Source organism: Topomyia yanbarensis, chromosome 1, assembly GCF_030247195.1.
Source record: "Topomyia yanbarensis strain Yona2022 chromosome 1, ASM3024719v1, whole genome shotgun sequence".
Lineage (NCBI taxonomy): Eukaryota > Metazoa > Arthropoda > Insecta > Diptera > Culicidae > Topomyia > Topomyia yanbarensis.
Window position 1 is genome coordinate 122,299,330 of NC_080670.1, and position 18,152 is coordinate 122,317,481.

At 35.7% G+C, this 18,152-nt stretch overlaps 2 protein-coding genes across 5 annotated transcripts in view; both read left to right on the forward strand.

Moving 5' to 3' along the window:
• The window catches only part of LOC131684009 (regucalcin-like), a 571,198-nt gene that overhangs the window by 281,783 nt on the left and 271,263 nt on the right, over positions 1-18,152 (forward strand). The window lies entirely within an intron of this gene.
• Positions 83-1,681, forward strand: LOC131675877 (uncharacterized). The gene has a single exon (XM_058955010.1). It carries the CDS (start codon positions 83-85, stop codon positions 1,679-1,681), a length of 1,599 nt encoding a protein of 532 aa, XP_058810993.1.

Sequence of the window (18,152 nt, forward strand, 5' to 3'; positions counted from 1 at the left end):
ATCGTTCGAAAAATTCTCAAACTGGGTACGTCTGTATCGAACGACAGCGTTTGTGTTACGAGCTGTTAATAAATTCAAAAAGATGTTAAGTGAAAAATCTACAAAACCGCGCAACACTTGCATGGTTCAACCTCTTCAACAAGAAGAACTGAAACGAGCGCAAAATTACCTATACCGTCAAGCTCAAATAACCGGCTATCCAGATGAATATACATTATTGAATAAGAAAACTTCCTTCATGTCTCAGACAGAGCTTCGCAAAAATAGCAAGCTCTTCCGCGAATCTCCGTTCTTGGATGATAACAAAGTCATGCGAATTCATGGACGAATCGATGGTTGTCAGCACACTGACCTAGAATCAAAAAACCCAATTATTCTTCCGCCTGAACATCCCATTACGCGTATCATTGCACAGCATTACCACTGCAGCCTTTTTCTCAGTAATCACGAAACAGCTATAAATAAGCTACGTCTTCACTACTACATTCCACGACTTCGCGCAATCTACCGAAAACTACGCGGCAATTGCCAACGCTGCAAACTTGATAGTGCCAATCCAAGTCCACCTGCAATGGGAGCTCTTCCAGGAGCTAGACTAGCAGTATTTGCTAGACCGTTTTCACACGTCGGCATAGACTATTTTGGCCCGATGTTAGTGTCTGTAGGGCGTAGGACGGAAAAGAGATACGGAGTGTTGATTACGTGCCTTACGGTGCGTGCAATCCATATAGAACTCGCACATTCCTTGAGTACTGACTCGTGTATTATGGCACTGAGATGTTTTATGACCAGACGAGGAGTACCAATAACTATTTACAGCGATCAAGGGACGAACTTTCGAGGAGCATCCAAGGAACTAGCAAGCGAGCTTGATAAAATTGATCAGAATAAGCTTGTCGAAGGAATCGTTTCCCCGCGAACATCTTGGAAGTTTATTCCCCCAGCCTCACCTCACATGGGAGGTGCGTGGGAAAGAATGATTCAGACGGTGAAGAAGAACCTGCAACAAATGAAGCTTGGGAGGTTGCCAAGCGATGAAGTACTGAGGAATGCTTTAGTGGAGATTGAGAATACAGTGAACTCGAGACCCCTGACACACATTCCAGTCGACGACGAAATGGCAGCTGTTCTTACACCAAACAACTTTCTGCTGGGTTCTTCGGACGGAATGAAGCCTCTTGCACTACTCAACGACACCTCCGTGGCTGTGAAGAAAAACTGGAAGATGTCGCAGACAATCGCCAACGTCTTTTGGCGTCGCTGGCTTAGCGACTACTTACCATCTCTGACTCGGCGGACAAAGTGGTTCAGGCAAGTAAAACCCATATCAGTCGATGATCTAGTAGTGGTTGTTGACCCACAGTCTCCAAGAAACAGTTGGCCCAAAGGTAAAATAGTCGCAGTAAGTCGTTCTAAGGACGGACAGGTAAGATGGGCAACAGTTCAAACGGCTTGTGGCTTATTGGAACGCCCAGCAGTTAAATTGGCAGTGCTCGATGTAGGCGTTAAGGACAGTACGGGACCGGTGAACCCTTGCCCTACTCCGGGGGGGGGGAGTGTTGATGGCGCTACCTCGAGCGACAAACATCTTGGCGATGATATGCAGCGCGACAACCCGATGAACGTGGATGGGCAAACTAGTGATAACAATCAGAACGTGATAGCAATCAGAACGGAGTGAATTGATCGATAGTGCATTTATATATATCTATGAATTTATTATATCTAAATACCTAAAACTAATGGTGTCAAGGAGATTAAGATAAGAGAGCTAAAATTGAAGATTTCACCCATAGATTACAACTGATCACCAACGTGTTGGCACTGATTATCCGTAACAAATCTGAATTTTCTTAAGGACGGATTAAAATAGAAGCGTCGTAGGCTGGCTTAGCATCACGGAGGCTAATTGATTGTATTTATAAGAGAAGGCACTAAACATATGTACACATGAATTAACTGAACTGCCTCACCAAACTATTATTAATTGTAGGAGATTTTTAATCCCGCTGGGATTCCAATACACCAGTGATTAACAACTCGGAAATCGCGTTTTCTTCCGATCAAATAACAAAGCCGCTCTAAGCACTTTTTTACAGAAATACTAAAGAGAACTACGCCTCACTTTGACAAATCGTTATGATCTCTTGGCTCAGGAAGTGTATGACTCTGACGAGACATCTTTTACTACTCCTAAAAAGTGTAGTCGAACGAGACTTGTTGTAACGGTAAAAAATTTTCTCATGAGCGACCGAATATAACAGCTACCGGAAGGGCTGACACAAAGCCGAAACAAACAGCTCCTGGTCTTGCAATTTGAGATGAAACATGGAGCTTCCAGCGTTTCAAAAAACACCGAAATGAGGTTATCTTCTCACTGATAAACGATCTAACTTTCTTCATGACCTTTGCTACAATTTTAAGGAGGTGGCTTGCTTTACTGCCCATGATCAAATATTTCTTCCATTTTTGTTGCTATGCAACTACGAAAACGAGCGTTAAGTTTGCAACAATTTTCGCTATTTTCAATTGGAAGTCATTGTATCTCGTTATTTAATCTCCTATCAACTCTTGATTTGAAATCAATGCTATTTATTGTGAATGAATCTGAATGGGACCTATAGGGCTGTAGCGTACTCTTTTGATACTTTTTGTGGAATTTCAGTTTAGTGCCCCTTTTTGTCAATTCGTCTCACGAACGATAATTTAGCGTGTATAGTGCATTTATACTTACTTAATTTATACAGCAGATTTCTATCTTTCTTTTTCGTCCAAATACCGTGCTTGTCAGTATCTTTTCTCGTTCACCGTCGTACGGTGCTGCATCATTATGACCTCTGCCGTATTTTTCTCTTCATCTCAGTAGTACTACCTGTGGTGCTTCATAAGTTGCTCCAGCCATCAAGAGTAGTCGCGCCGAACTATTCTTCCGTTGATATTGCCGTCTCCCGCATCTGCACGTATTTCCGCAGCACGATCGTAGTTGCTAGATGTTGAGCCTCGGCGTCCATGCTCACGAGTGCTGTACTAACATTTCTGTGGCTTTGAAAATCACGCATCGTTGGCCGTTCTCGTTCGTAACGGAGTGCAGACTGTCCGGTTCGTTCACCGGTTTGTGCCTGCTGACCTATCTAAATGAGCTTAACACCCCATCGTGCAGCAGCTGTCATGGAAACGCTCCAGCTCCGCCTAAAATGCATCATTGTTGTTCGCTGGTCTCGCTTTGTGTGCGCAGTGAACGTTGATGATACGGTAGTTGAAGAAACGGGCTTTTGCTTCTCACTACACACATTCCACTATAAAATCCATCTCGTTCCTTGTGCCGGAGAATGTGGATGGTCGATGCCCGCTTTTTCACACCTTCTCTCCTGCCGAGCAAAGTTTCTGCAATACTACGATCCCGAAATCGCGACCTTGAAGCTCATCGTGCAGAATTCAGTCGATCCCCTGGAAACCAAGCGACTTACAGTTCCAAATTTCCAATAGCACTCTTTTTTCGTAGCCTGAGCTGAGATAATTGATCTGATCCGTACGTAAAGCTCTGCTTCCGGACGGCTTGTTACACCTGCGCAAACCTCCAATCTGGTCAGAGGCTTCTCATTTCGCTACAGAAGGCCACAGATTATCCGTTGTGTGCCAAACAAATGAAAACAGTCCAACAGGGTACCCGGGTACCCGCAAATTCAAAAGTTTGTAGCTATGTAATTTTTTAATCCATTTAGAACATTGAACCCGACGGATGCATCTGATTTCCGTTAATCCGAATTTCTGGAGGGATATTACAGTACTGGGAAACAATTTGTAAATACTAAAAAAATCCTATAGGTATCCAAATTCTTATAAATGACGTATGACGATTTAATTTCGGAACGGTCATTCACGGCCTTTCGGGTATCTGCTCCGCAAATTGGTCAAATGTATTGCCAGTATTCCAGTGGAAATTCACAAATAATATCCCAGTATTGGAATATAGCTCCAGAAATCGGAATTACCAGGAATCAGATGATTTTTTCAGATTCTAAAAGTGAGTGAGTTTATGAATTCAAAACAAGTAAATGTGTTAACATCGGGTAAAAATTTCGTAGTTATGAGTATTTCGGTTTTGGGAGTACCCGGGTACCCTTCCGGTCTGTTGTGGGGTAAAAGAAAACCAAAATCCCTTCCTCAAGCCCCCGATTACTCCATCATTAGTTTTATTCGCTATGCATGGTGATTTAATGGACCGTGCTTTTATCGTATATATTCATTTATTTATTAAAAGTTTAATAAAAAACTCAAAATGACTGAAAAGGGTTTCATTCCGCAAAATTATAAATTGTTTATGAAAAATCTGCCAAAGAATGAATTTCGGTGCGACGCTACCAAGTTTCAAAGAATTAAGATCAGGTAATGTTTCGAACAAATCTCGTTTTTTTTAATTAATTTTCATAATACGAATATATACAGGGAACAAACTAGAAATTTTAAGTAATCCTTCTTGCTATTAACTATTTTGTAACAATTTTAATCAACATACTCGGAAAAATGCATTGATGAGAAAGTTTGGTTGATCAAAAATATGTAAAATTTAACTTTTTGCCCCGAGCGGAAAAAAGCCTAGTGCCACCACTGCGGTACACGACGCACTACTATCGATAATGAAAGTAATATTGTTATTGAATACTGTAGAAATTGTTCTGGGAGACGATTTCAGTTTGTGTTGATTTATTGTCTATCCCGAGATAAACTAGCAGTTCGTCGATTTGTTGTTATATGTTTCACACATGAGTGCGAACGAAACAAAAATAAACGTCAAATCGTTTTTCGCTTGCACTAATGCAAAGAGAATTGGCGTGTGATTCGGCGAACGGCTTGGCGGCGCATGGCTGATATGTCACGATGTGGATTTTAGAAAAGATTCGCAATAAATCAACGGAAAAAATCAATTAGATTTGCTTCATGATTTGGGTGTTGTGATTGTGGTTGGTTGTTTTGACAATTTTCCTGCGCTGCACAGAGAAGTAACTGGGGTCAAATCCTGGCTAAAATTATTTGTTGCTGCTATTGCTTTGATTATGCCTTAATATGAACGAAAATTAGACAATAACTAGTTTTTGGAACAATTTGGCATCTATCCACCTACCAGGGCAGAGGTAAATTTTCTATATCCTTTCGAATGCTAGTAATTTCGAGGTGAGATTTGTGAATACATTTGTTTTTTTCCGGTTGCACAAACAGTTGCTCAGTAGAAAAGGGGGAAGAAAAGAGACGCCTGTGCATATTTTCATAAAGATTAATTTTAAAAACCGATTTAATCCACCTAGCAGTGAGATGAGACATTTCTTACACATTCACACACTCTATTGGATTAGTTTGCAGAACTCACGAGAAGTAAGCACCCAACCAACGACACGACTAGACACGTAATGAAATATAAAGAAGAAAAAATGTCCGAGTGATTTACCGCCAGTTACCCGTACATTGACTCACCCCTCGATAATAATGAAAAATTAATTTCTCGAGCAACACTGCTTTGTTTTTGCGTATCCTCCTGGCAATCAGTTCACCGCAAACATAAACAAAGCTTCCAACTACTGAAAAAACGGTGAAACTTGCGAAACTAGACTTAAATGCTACTTTTGGTGAGTTTGAAAGATTTTATTTGATTTACATGCGATTTAAAATTGACTGGTGATGTAATCTCGTTGCAGCTCTCACAATGATTCGAAAAATGTTTCTGAAAGTTATTACTACTAGCTGCTGAGAAGACAGAGTACATACCTAGCTACCGACTGTTATGTTCATTGGCAATCTAGGATAATTTGTTTCCATTAAAGTACGGGAAACCAAATACCTGCAGTCGGTGACGGCTCTGTTCCGATGGTTCACATTTTCGGTTATGACCAACATAGCAATCGGTTTTTTCGCGCAGCAGCCAGATCTATGGATGGTGCGCAAACCGTACTAGCCCTTGCATTTATTTTTTATGTGTCATCACTGTTCATTGACACCGATCGCCAAAAAGAAAACAGTCACCTGAATGGAATGTTTGCCTTCAACGACGCTAAGGATGTGTACACTCTGAACGTATCTCTAACTCGGACTAAAACAGTGATTTCCTGAAAGCAATCGTAAGCTTCCTGATCGCAGCTCAGCAACCTGCAGAAACTGTTCATCGGCAGGATTCAGCTGAATTCGTACAATTTCTTCGTGCGCCGGTTGTTTTTTTCTACTAGCGGTACAAGCATTGATCGTAGGCTTCTTCGCCGAATATCATTTTGCTGGTTGGGCTCACCGGGTGCTATGCTGGAACCATTATGCAGTATTTTATTCATGTGTTTCTCGGGTTACGAGCGAGGCGAACCCGCGATAGCATTATCAATCTTGGAATCGTGAACGAATTTCGCAAGCCATTCAGAAGATATCTTTAGCTACTGCTGATTGTACCGTGTCCGATCTGGTGCTGGTGATAATCGATCTAATGAAGTAGCTAAAGTATGTGGGAGAAGGCATGCCGAAAGTTCCAGCGTTGAATATTTGATTATACAAAATTTTACCGTAGGCAAATGTATATGATTGGTTGGTGATAATATATTTTAGAATACCATAAGATTGTTTTGACTCGTTCTGTAATATTTACTGCTATTTACGGTTTAAAAGAGTGTACGACGAATTTGATGGTAATAGCCTTTTATTTTTCGTTCCTTATACAAGAGAATGAGAGAGCAAACAGTACCACTAGCAACAATTCCAATCAGGTTCTGTCTTCTGCAGAAATATTGCATATTTGAAAATTTTCATTTGAGATAGATTGAATTGAAACAATATCGTCGTCCAATTGAATTGAAACAATGCAGTTGTCTAATGCCACAGAATAAATAACTGCATGTAGATAACAGCCGACAAATAGCAGTATCATCACAGACTAACAGACATAACACTATGAGGGAATTTCAAAAAAAAATCGATCCGGCAATGTACCCAAAACACTAGCCCCACCTTTTACTCACGGTCCCAAACACTCATTTGCTGGTGGGTTACCCCTCAGGTTTGGAAACCATTTTTCACTAGTCGTTTATCTCCCATATGCTTGTTCATGTCAGTGGCGCCATAATCGCAAATGTGGCCACAGTCCCAACTACGAATATATTTTTTAAATGACCGTTAAAGCGGGCGAAGTATTGTTTTCGAGTGGTATGTCTGTTAGTCTGTGGTATCATTTCTACAAAAGATTGATAATGTATATTGAAAAATTATGGCAAACGGTAATATTAATCACACCGAAACTGTCATTAACGGCTGAACACACCAAATTATTTTCTAGTCCGGTCACTCGTATCATTTTTGGTAGCGCTCGTCGCCGAAAAGTAACGAAAGAGACATCAGCTTTCGTATGACGTTCTATATAGTAACAGCGACACTGGACGACAGCGGCAGTGTGCGCTATCGCGTCGTGAAATAAAAACCTTTAATAAATGCACATAAATATCAATCAGCGAAAAAATGCAATTGAAGCAAAAAAACTTACCCAAACATCGCCACACGATCTCGTAATAAAATCTTGGGCCCCACCATTTTTTTAGAGACGGACCACTGCGACCAACATTTAGATTTTCTGTGGAAGCAGCTGGTCGATGATCAAGAACACTAGATCTTGTAGATTCAGGATCTTACTTGCGTCCACCAAGAAGCGTGGTTCAACCGGAATACAGTGAAACACCAGCAGTGCTGGACGATGTGCCGCATGCGCTCAAACGAGCTAAGCACGCCGAATCTCCTTTTGCGATTCTTTCCACTGATTATATTTCATCCAGTTACTAATCCGTGATGTTTTGCGCAAATTATCCTCGAATGTTTTTCGCTTTCGTAGCTGGTAGTCGACTCATTCGGCGGCATCTGATTTTTCTCGCTTCGGTGACGAATCTCTGCAGGAGTAGTTTTTAACTTGAAATTAGAGTAAATAAATGAGCACTTAAGAAATTTTTAACAGATTTATTGCAATAAAACTTACCTTGAGTCGAAATGCTGGCTAGTCCTAGCTTATATTCCAGCTCCAGTACAAACGATATTAGTTAGAATCGGTTGTCACTAGAGCCGGAATGCCAGCTAGAACCAGCCGGAATTCCGGCTCATTTCCTGTTGAATATTACTAAGTTGCCTCGTACTTATGTACGGTACATCTGGATATTCCTAAACACCATGGATTTTCAAAGAGACCAGTAACTTTCGATGCTTAACACAGAACTTTTTTTTAATCCGTGTTCAACAGATAGAATTATGTTATGAAAAAAGTTTAGCAACGGTAACTATAGGAGCGTAGAAACAGATTGTTAAAAGAAAGTAACAGATTCATAAGTGCTGCTAGTTTCATACATTTTCTAACCAAAAGTCATATTTGACATTACCAGTTACCCGAGTCACTGAGGGGTAATCAGGGGTGGCATTCCGCATCTCGATTCGAGTGACTCGATTCGAAACGTTTTGAAGTCGTTTCGACTAAATTGCGGCATTACGTATCGCATTCGACCAAGCGTTCGAGCTTGTTCGATTGCGGTACTAGATTTCGACTGCCTGTTCGAGCGCAAACTGTCAAATAAGAGTATACACTGAAAAAAAATATTTTTAATTCTGCTACGAATAAGTTTCATAAAATCAAATTTGGTAAAATATAGGAATTGATTTAATTTATTTAGTTTTTAGTTGCTTGTTATCGAAATATGTATGGATAAGTTTCAATTTCAATACAACAATTTTTTCTAGTACACAATTGCGATGAGGACTTTGAAACAAAATCGATGTTGTCAAATATCGATCCAAAAAGATCCCATGTAATATGGAAATACGATTTGTTTCCTTTTATGTACGAAAAAAAAATTTACCCTTTCCAAAAATATTTATACTATATAAAACAATTAATAAAAGAATGAATCATTTCGTTTCATTCACGAAAAATAGTTTAGTCACCGATGATATTTTTTATGCATCGTACGGGCCAATCAACGTCAGATTTACAAATAAAATTTTAGTTAATTCCAATTTTTTTTCTTGCATTCTTTAGCTCAAAATATTTGACAGGTATTTTTGTTATGGCTGCTGGATATAATATTTACCTCAAGGTATGAGCTTTCAACTTTTAAAGTTAGAAAAATTAAACATGTTTCAATCGCTGATAGCTCGGAAAGTATTCGATGCATGGAAAAAATATTAAATATGAAAAGTTGCATATTCGCATGAGCCTTCCGGAAAAATAGAGTTTTTTTTAAAGTTGGATAAATTTTTTGCTTATTTTTTCTTCAAATAATAAATAATAAATAATAATCATGTTAAAAATATTGTGTAAAAATTTTGCAGTGTCAAAATATTTTGCGAAAAATAACAATTATAACATTAAAAAGGGCAATTTTACATTAAACGCCATGTTATGAGCGAGCTTTAATTGAAATATCTCGTGAAGTAATAAGGTTCTCAATATGATTATTAATGTTTTCATATAATAAAAACCTTATTAGTTCAAGGTTGTTTTTTAAATATGTTTCTAACATTTGCAGAATTCATAACATAAATAACAAAAAAACTATATCAGATTTTTATTGGTGAGCTCATTCGAAAATGCACTTTTTATTATTAATACATTTTTCCGTAAAACGAAGAGTTTCCGAGTTATCCGTGGTTGAAAAATGGTCCAATTCATAAAATTCAAAAGCTCATAACTTGAATAAAATCTATCGTATTCAGCCAAAACAAAAAATAGATGTTAATTATTTTGTGCTAAAAATGCAAGAAGAATTTTTGGTAGGAATTAAAATCGTGGTTGTAAATTTGACGTGGAATAACCCGTACATTAAATATGTAAAACTACTAAACTTTTCGTTCATCAAGATGCCATTTTTTCAGTTTGTGAATTAGACGAAACGAACTATTTACAGTGCACGAAAATGCTATGTTGCAGAAAACGAGTAATGATTTTGTTCATCGCATGATAATTTTAATTCCACCTAAGAATTTTTTTCAGTGCAAAAAAATTGCAGTTTGTTTTGTTTTTTTTCCGATGAGCGTCAAATTCACAGAATAAAACTAGTGATAGTGGTAAATAAAACGACCCAAACATGTTCATAATTTGTTGACGTCTCTCACCCTTACCACCTTTTTTTCAATGCTTGCGCATTATTTTAGCACAGAGAACAGACATCCATGATCGAACAAAAATATTTAAAAAACGCGTGTAAACATTTGAATTAAAATACGATAAACACTAGCGCTGCCACACCAACCTATCCCAACTATCCGTCAAATCGATTCCGAAACCGGTTCGAAATCCTGGATGGATTCAGTATGGAATCTAGCTCAAAGAAAACAACTGATTCCGACTCTATCGGTTCATGCATTTGAGCTGGAATTCATGCTGGAAGTCCGAATCGGTTCCAGACTAGTTTGACTGGGTAGAGGAATAACCGCTGTCAATTCTGTCGAACTCAGCCACAAAAAAACAAGACGACAGTAGCGCACCTGGTTTAGATATCCAAACTACCTTCGAAACCGTTAGAGATTTTACACAAGTTGAATGCTGAAGATGGACGTCTGTTCTCTGTGATTTTAGTTTGATATAACTGTATTCTTGAACTTCTTACCACAAAATTTAAATATATCTCGCTATTTAAGTTGAAGCACCGAAACATCGAAATGCCTAGCTGGTAGTTTCTCTTATTCGGACCTCAGTCGCATGATGGAATGTATTATCTGCAGAATGAGTTATTAAAAATTATTCTTAGATTAAATAACATATTTAATATCTAAATAATTGTTTAAAACAACACAACTTCGAAACCGCCAATTTTTTTTGGCAAATAATAGCGAGCAAACAGCCCTTTTCAATAAAAATGGCTAATTTTGCATTAATTTTTTTGTTTTCAGTGTTTTTCAGGAAACTGTTAGCTTCCAAAAGCAACAATTTTTTCAGCAATTGATGACGCAAAAATTTAAAAACTAGTTCGTTAAAATAGCCATTTTTAGTTGAAATAGTCAAGACAAAAATTCGTTTTCGTGTTTGCGGGGTTTTCCATGTACTTGCTAATTAATTATTTTGTTATAGCACACCACTAGAGATAGCGAGAACATAATCAAAATAAAGTGTTTCCAGAAATTGTAGATGGCATAATTATTAATCGGTTGATGCATTTAAATTTGTTAGTAATTCAATTTGATTCAAAGTTCTTTGCTATATAAGATAATATTCTGTATTTTAATGCATTTAATGCAAATGATGATGTAACACCTAATTTTGTTGGTGCATAAAACGTAGGGGAGAGAGGGTAACAGTGGATCAGCAGGAACTATGAAACATTCGCAATAAAATCACAATGCATGATCGGAATCGTCTAATTCCCTCATATTTCACAATTTATAATTCTTTACACGTGTTGCTATATTTTGGAAGAGATCTGATAACTCTATCTCTTTTAATGGATATTTGTTTGTTTTGTGATAGCCAGAGTAAATTTGCAATGATAAACATTATTCCATCTTTATGAATTACCATTCATTGAATAAATGTTTAGTCTATTGCTATTTATTGCAAATTTTATGCTCAACATTTGCCGCGAACAAAGTTTTTTGGTAACTAGTGATGGTTCTGTGTGATTTCACAATTTTCATGAATAGACCCATTGGGTAACTGTGAAACGATGGCGTATGGGGAACAGTGATTTTTGTTTGTTTTTGTGGTCTGTCTCAAAATGTCAATGGGTTCCGATTTTCCACACTAAATACTACTCATATAGTGCAAAATTAGTAAATTTGGCCAAATTTTGTAGAAATTGTCTCTTATTTCAGGATTGCAGCTAATATGCATATATGGTGGTTCGATGTTACGCGATGATATAGTGGATTCTTTCGTAAACAAACGATTTTCGCCTCAATATAACTTTAATTCAAAGCGTTAGGATCATTCTTCGTCAAAACAAAAGAATAAAATTTATAAGTAGAATATTTCACTATAGACGACATCGTGTTTCATAGTTCCTACCCATGGGGCACACTGATACATTTTACCACCAACTGTTTATTATCCAAAAAATGTTATTTCCCGTGAATTTTACCAGCTGGAAAAAATATATGTATTAGTTAACAACATAGTGGCACTATGTATCACTTTTGATTACACAAATAACATGTATTATCATCAAAATTAAATTGTAGAAAAAATGTGTTTCATTGTTACCCTCTCTCCCCTACATTATGGCATTGAATTCAAGGCTATATTGTGATATTGAAAACAATTGAGGTATAGTCGGGAACAAATGAATCAATTAGAATATAAAATTGTTTAAATCACCACTTTGAAATCAAAAATGATTGTGATTCTATACATCTATCAAATAGCGATTAGATAAGTCAATGTGCCTTCACTTTGCTCCATCGATTTGTTTTAACACTTTTATTATTACTTGGTGTAGGATAATTTATTATCAATATTTAGTATTACTTTTTCCTGATGGTGAAAATAGTTATAACATAAAGTAGCTCAGAGTACGTGGGAGCTTTTTACATCTTTTGGTAATTTTAAATCCTTTAACCGTTGTGTTTCCGACGCGGTACCCGGGTACCTTTTTAAGTTTCAATTAATTAAATTTCTATGTTTTATCCATAGCTGGAAATGGAAACTTTGTGACATCTTAGAACTTCACTAAGTCAAGCTTTTGGGTTAATAATATTGTTGATATAGTAAGGGTGGGAGGGAGGAGGGGCTCCTGAATTTTTTTACTACGTAACAGGCCGACGTGGGTACCCGGGTACTCACAAAACTAAAATGCCAAAATTCTTGGAATTGCATCAGTAGGCTGTATCTCGTGGTTTTGGAACCATTTGGTGATTTGACCCCGGAACGGATATTCCGGAGCAGGTTCCCGTGGGGCCGTGAGTGACCATTCCATTCCAATTCCATTTTTCAAATTGCCATAAGGTCCCGTAACAATAAAAAACAGACTTCCGATACAATTTGAAGAGTTTTGATACTCATATTGCTAGTACATTATTAAAATTTACAAATCATATCCTAGTACTGGAACATTACTCCGGAAAATCCGGATTACCAAAAACCAGATTCATTATTTCGGTTCTATTGTACAGAATCAAAAAGTGAACAAGTTCCTGAATCCAAAATAGCTAAAAGTGTCCAAATCGGTTAAAGGAAGCCATAGTTATGAGCATTTCAATTTGTGGGTACCCGGATACCCTCGTTGGCCTGTTAAAGGTGTTTTTTTGTTGGACACATAACTGTTAAGTATTCCGATTGTTAACAAATTTAAAGAAAAAGATGAAATAAAAACTCAAATCATAATCTCGAACGACAGTCGACAGCAATCAAACTATCGAGCAAATACGTTCGACTCGACTCGCTTTCGAGTTCGATTGTTATGGTTCCATAATGCCCACACTTCTCGATAATCTAGTACTTCTTCGAGCGAACTCGAACGAAAATTTACTTTCGAGCTCGGTTCGAAATACATAATGCGAAACATGGTCGAGTCGATAGAATTTTGATCGAATCGAGATGCGTAATGCCACCCCAGATTTGTGATACAGTTTTGGAATGCCAGTGTCTAGTCGTGTCGTTGACCCAACTAGAGGTGGGATGAAAATAGTTTCTAGTCTTGCACGAATACAATCTTGAATAAACTGAATAAATTATAGAAATCAACAAAACGACCGAAATAAAAAAAATAAAGCAAAAAATGAAATAATAGGTTTTTAAATTCATAAAATGAGTAGAAAAATTAATATGAAACAAAATTATAATATACACGAATCAAATTAGATTAGGTTATGACGAACGAATGACTGAACATTAAATGCATAAAATTAAAGATATGAATAAAATGCATCAAATGAATCAATTGAATCAAGTGAATTAAATGAATCAAAAGAATTAAATGAATCAAATGAATCAAATGAATCAAATGAATCAAATGAATCAAATGAATCAAATGAATCAAATGAATCAAATGAATCAAAGGAAACAAATGAAACAAATGAATCAAATGAATCAAATGAATCAAATGAATCAAATGAACCAAATGATTCAAATGATTTAAATGAATCAAATGATTCAAATGATTCAAATGATTCAAATGAATCAAATGAATCAAATGAATCAAATGAATCAAATGAATCAAATGAATCAAATGAATCAAATGAATCAAATGAATCAAATGAATCAAATGAATCAAATGAATCAAATGAATCAAATGAATCAAATGAATCAAATGAATCAAATGAATCAAATGAATCAAATGAATCAAATGAATCAAATGAATCAAATGAATCAAATGAATCAAATGAATCAAATGAATCAAATGAATCAAATGAATCAAATGAATCAAATGAATCAAATGAATCAAATGAATCAAATGAATCAAATGAATCAAATGAATCAAATGAATCAAATGAATCAAATGAATCAAATGAATCAAATGAATCAAATGAATCAAATGCATCAAATGAATCAAATGAATCAAATGAATCAAATGAATCAAATGAATCAAATGAATCAAATGAATCAAACGAATCAAATGAATCAAATGAATCAAATGAATCAAATGAATCAAATGAATCAAATGAATCAAATGAATCAAATGAATCAAATGAATCAAATGAATCAAATGAATCAAATGAATCAAATGAATCAAATGAATCAAATGAATCAAATGAATCAAATGAATCAAATGAATCAAATGAATCAAATGAATCAAATGAATCAAATGAATCAAATGAATCAAATGAATCAAATGAATCAAATGAATCAAATGAATCAAATGAATCAAATGAATCAAATGAATCAAATGAATCAAATGAATCAAATGAATCAAATGAATCAAATGAATCAAATGAATCAAATGAATCAAATGAATCAAATGAATCAAATGAATCAAATGAATCAAATGAATCAAATGAATCAAATGAATCAAATGAATCAAATGAATCAAATGAATCAAATGAATCAAATGAATCAAATGAATCAAATGAATCAAATGAATCAAATGAATCAAATGAATCAAATGAATCAAATGAATCAAATGAATCAAATGAATCAAATGAATCAAATGAATCAAATGAATCAAATGAATCAAATAAATCAAATGAATCAAATGAATCAAATGAATCAAATGAATCAAATGAATCAAATGAATCAAATGAATCAAATGAATCAAATGAATCAAATGAATCAAATGAATCAAATGAATCAAATGAATCAAATGAATCAAATGAATCAAATGAATCAAATGAATCAAATGAATCAAATGAATCAAATGAATCAAATGAATCAAAAGAATCAAATGAATCAAATGAATCAAATGAATCAAATGAATCAAATGAATCAAATGAATCAAATGAATCAAATGAATCAAATGAATCAAATGAATCAAATGAATCAAATGAATCAAATGAATCAAATGAATCAAATGAATCAAATGAATCGAATGAATCAAATGAATCAAATGAATCAAATGAATCAAATGAACCAAACAAATCAAATGAATCAAATGAATCAAATGAATCAAATGAATCAAATGAATCAAATGAATCAAATGAACCAAATGAATCAAATGAATCAAATGAATCAAATGAATCAAATAAATCAAATGAATCAAATGAAACAAATGAATCAAATGGCTCAAATGAATCAAATGAATCAAATGAATCAAATGAATCATATGAATCATATGAATCATATGAATCATATGAATCATATGAATCAAATGAATCACATGAATCACATGAATCAAATAAATCAAATAAATCAAATAAATCAAATAAATCAAATAAATCAAATGAATTAAATGAATCAAATGAATCAAATTGATTTAATTCATTCAGTGAATACAATGAATTAAATTAATTAAATGGATCAAATGAATAAAAAGAATGGATGAACAAAATGAATAAAGTAAAAAATAAATGAAATGCTTAAATAAAACAAACGAATCAAATAAACAAAATGAGCTGAAGTGATAAAATGAATAAAAAGAAGAAAATGAGCAGAATTTAATGCATTGATTAAAATGAAAAATTGAACAATGGTAGAAGGTTATAAATTAATATAAAGAAATAAATTGAATCAAATAAATTATTTGGATGGAATGATTAAAACTGAAAAAATAGTCAGATTATTAAAATGAAGAATTTGAACAAAATGAATAAACTGGAAAAAATGAATAAAATGCATACAATGAAAACAATGAATAAAATAAGTTAAATGAATGATATGAGTAAAATGCTCAAAAAGAGTAAACTGATCAGAGTGAATCCAAAGAATGAAACGAAGTTCGAAGTTTACTTTTTGGTCACATATTCCCGAAAAAAGATTTATGTACAGAATAGAATTTCCAGGTCCAGTATTTTAACGCACAATTGAATACAGTAAAGTGAGACAAGGTCACATGTGCTTTCAAGGCCCATGAACAGAGAACGACAGGGAGAATGCGATTCGTGAATGAGACAGGTAGATATTTCAAAGTTTTTATTTGCATTGAAGTAAATAGTGTGAAATGTCTAGGCTATGTCGATAGCATAAAAGCCGTGCATTCAGTTGATTGCAATGCAGTCTCTTTCCATTCATCCTTATAGCTTTCATATTGTTTCGTTAGGAATTCTCGTGCAGGAAATATGGATAAATAAGTCCTATACAGACCAAAGAAATGGTTCAAACTACTCAGTATATCCAGATATGGACGACGATAAGTTAGAAGACACATTGTAGTTGCATCCCCCATCGAGAGTGGGTACTTTGGGAGACTTCTTTTCCTGGATCTAATTTGTGGATATTTTTGGTCTTTGATCCGTTATTTTTCATGAAAGTTCGTACCAATACAACGAATGTGCAGCTGATACAACTCATGGTTCATTCGCCTGCGCCACGTTCCGTCTTCCATCTGCACGCCACCATAGATGGTACGCAAAACCTTTCGTTCGAAAACTCCAAGGGCGCATTGGTCCTCCACGAGCATAGTCCAGGTCTCGTGGCCGTAGAGGACTACCGATCTAATCAGCGTCTTGTAGATAATCAACTTCGTGCGCGGGGAATTTTGTTCGACCGGAGCGTCCTCCGGAGTCCAAAGTAGGCACGATTTCCCGCCAAGATCCGTCTCTGAATTTCTCTGCTGTTATCATTGTCGTCGGTTACCAGTGAACCCAAATACATGAATTCGTCGACCATCTCGATTTCCTCACCGTCAATCCGAACTCGGGTGGGAGGTTCACATTGTCGTCTTTAGAACCTCTTCCTCTCATGTATTTTGTCTTCGAAACGTTGATGGCAAGTCCAATCCTTCTGGCTCAGCTTTCAGTCTTTGAGCATATATTTCATTCAAAATTCAATAGAGATACGAATAGTTTAAATATTGCACGTGGAATGTCTCTTTTGAAAATTTTCATCGTCAAACTTTCATATTACCCAGTTAAGCCAAATATTTTTCTGATATAGCCATGAATTTCCTTAATTATAGTGTAGATACAGGCTTTGAATACAATTGAATTAAAGTTGAGTTGATGAAGCAGCAGACAAGAAATAGTTTTGTTTTCTCAAACCTTCACAATTACAATTAATAAATATTTCAGATTGGCAGAAGATTATTAACAATTTTTGACATACTCCTAATTTTGCCACTTTATTTAACAGGCTTTTAGGTATGTAAAAAAATACGAAGGAGAATATCGAAAAAAAAATATTTTGGTTATTGGCCAGGAATTTGTTCTAGTTACTCCTCTGTGCGCTGGTTCGGCTACATTCGCCGAATGTTGGTTTCCCCGCTGATGATTTCCTGTCTCGAATCGTGGAGTATTACTTTCTCGGTTTCCTCGAGTACTATGGTAATGAGGCATGTTTTGATTCGGTTGATAATTGTAACCGAAACCACGGTACCCGGATCTACCTCTACCTCGAAAACCTCGGTTGCCGCGATAACCTCTGTTATCTCGGTAACTTCTGTATGAATTATGCTGGTTATGGTTATAGCCAAAGTATTTTGGTGTCTGGTGAAATGACATGTGGACAGTTTCTCCATCAGTGTTGCTTACTTCTAAGGCATCACTGATAGCCTTAGTTAAAGTTTCTGGGTTACCAGCTTTGAGAAAAAAGTTTCGTTTTCGGATCCTTCAGTCCGTTTGTAAAAGCTTTT

Excerpts from the sequence above, each read along its gene's own strand:
- LOC131675877 (XM_058955010.1), top strand. The coding sequence starts at position 83 with ATGTTAAGTGAAAAATCTACAAAACCGCGCAACACTTGCATGGTTCAA.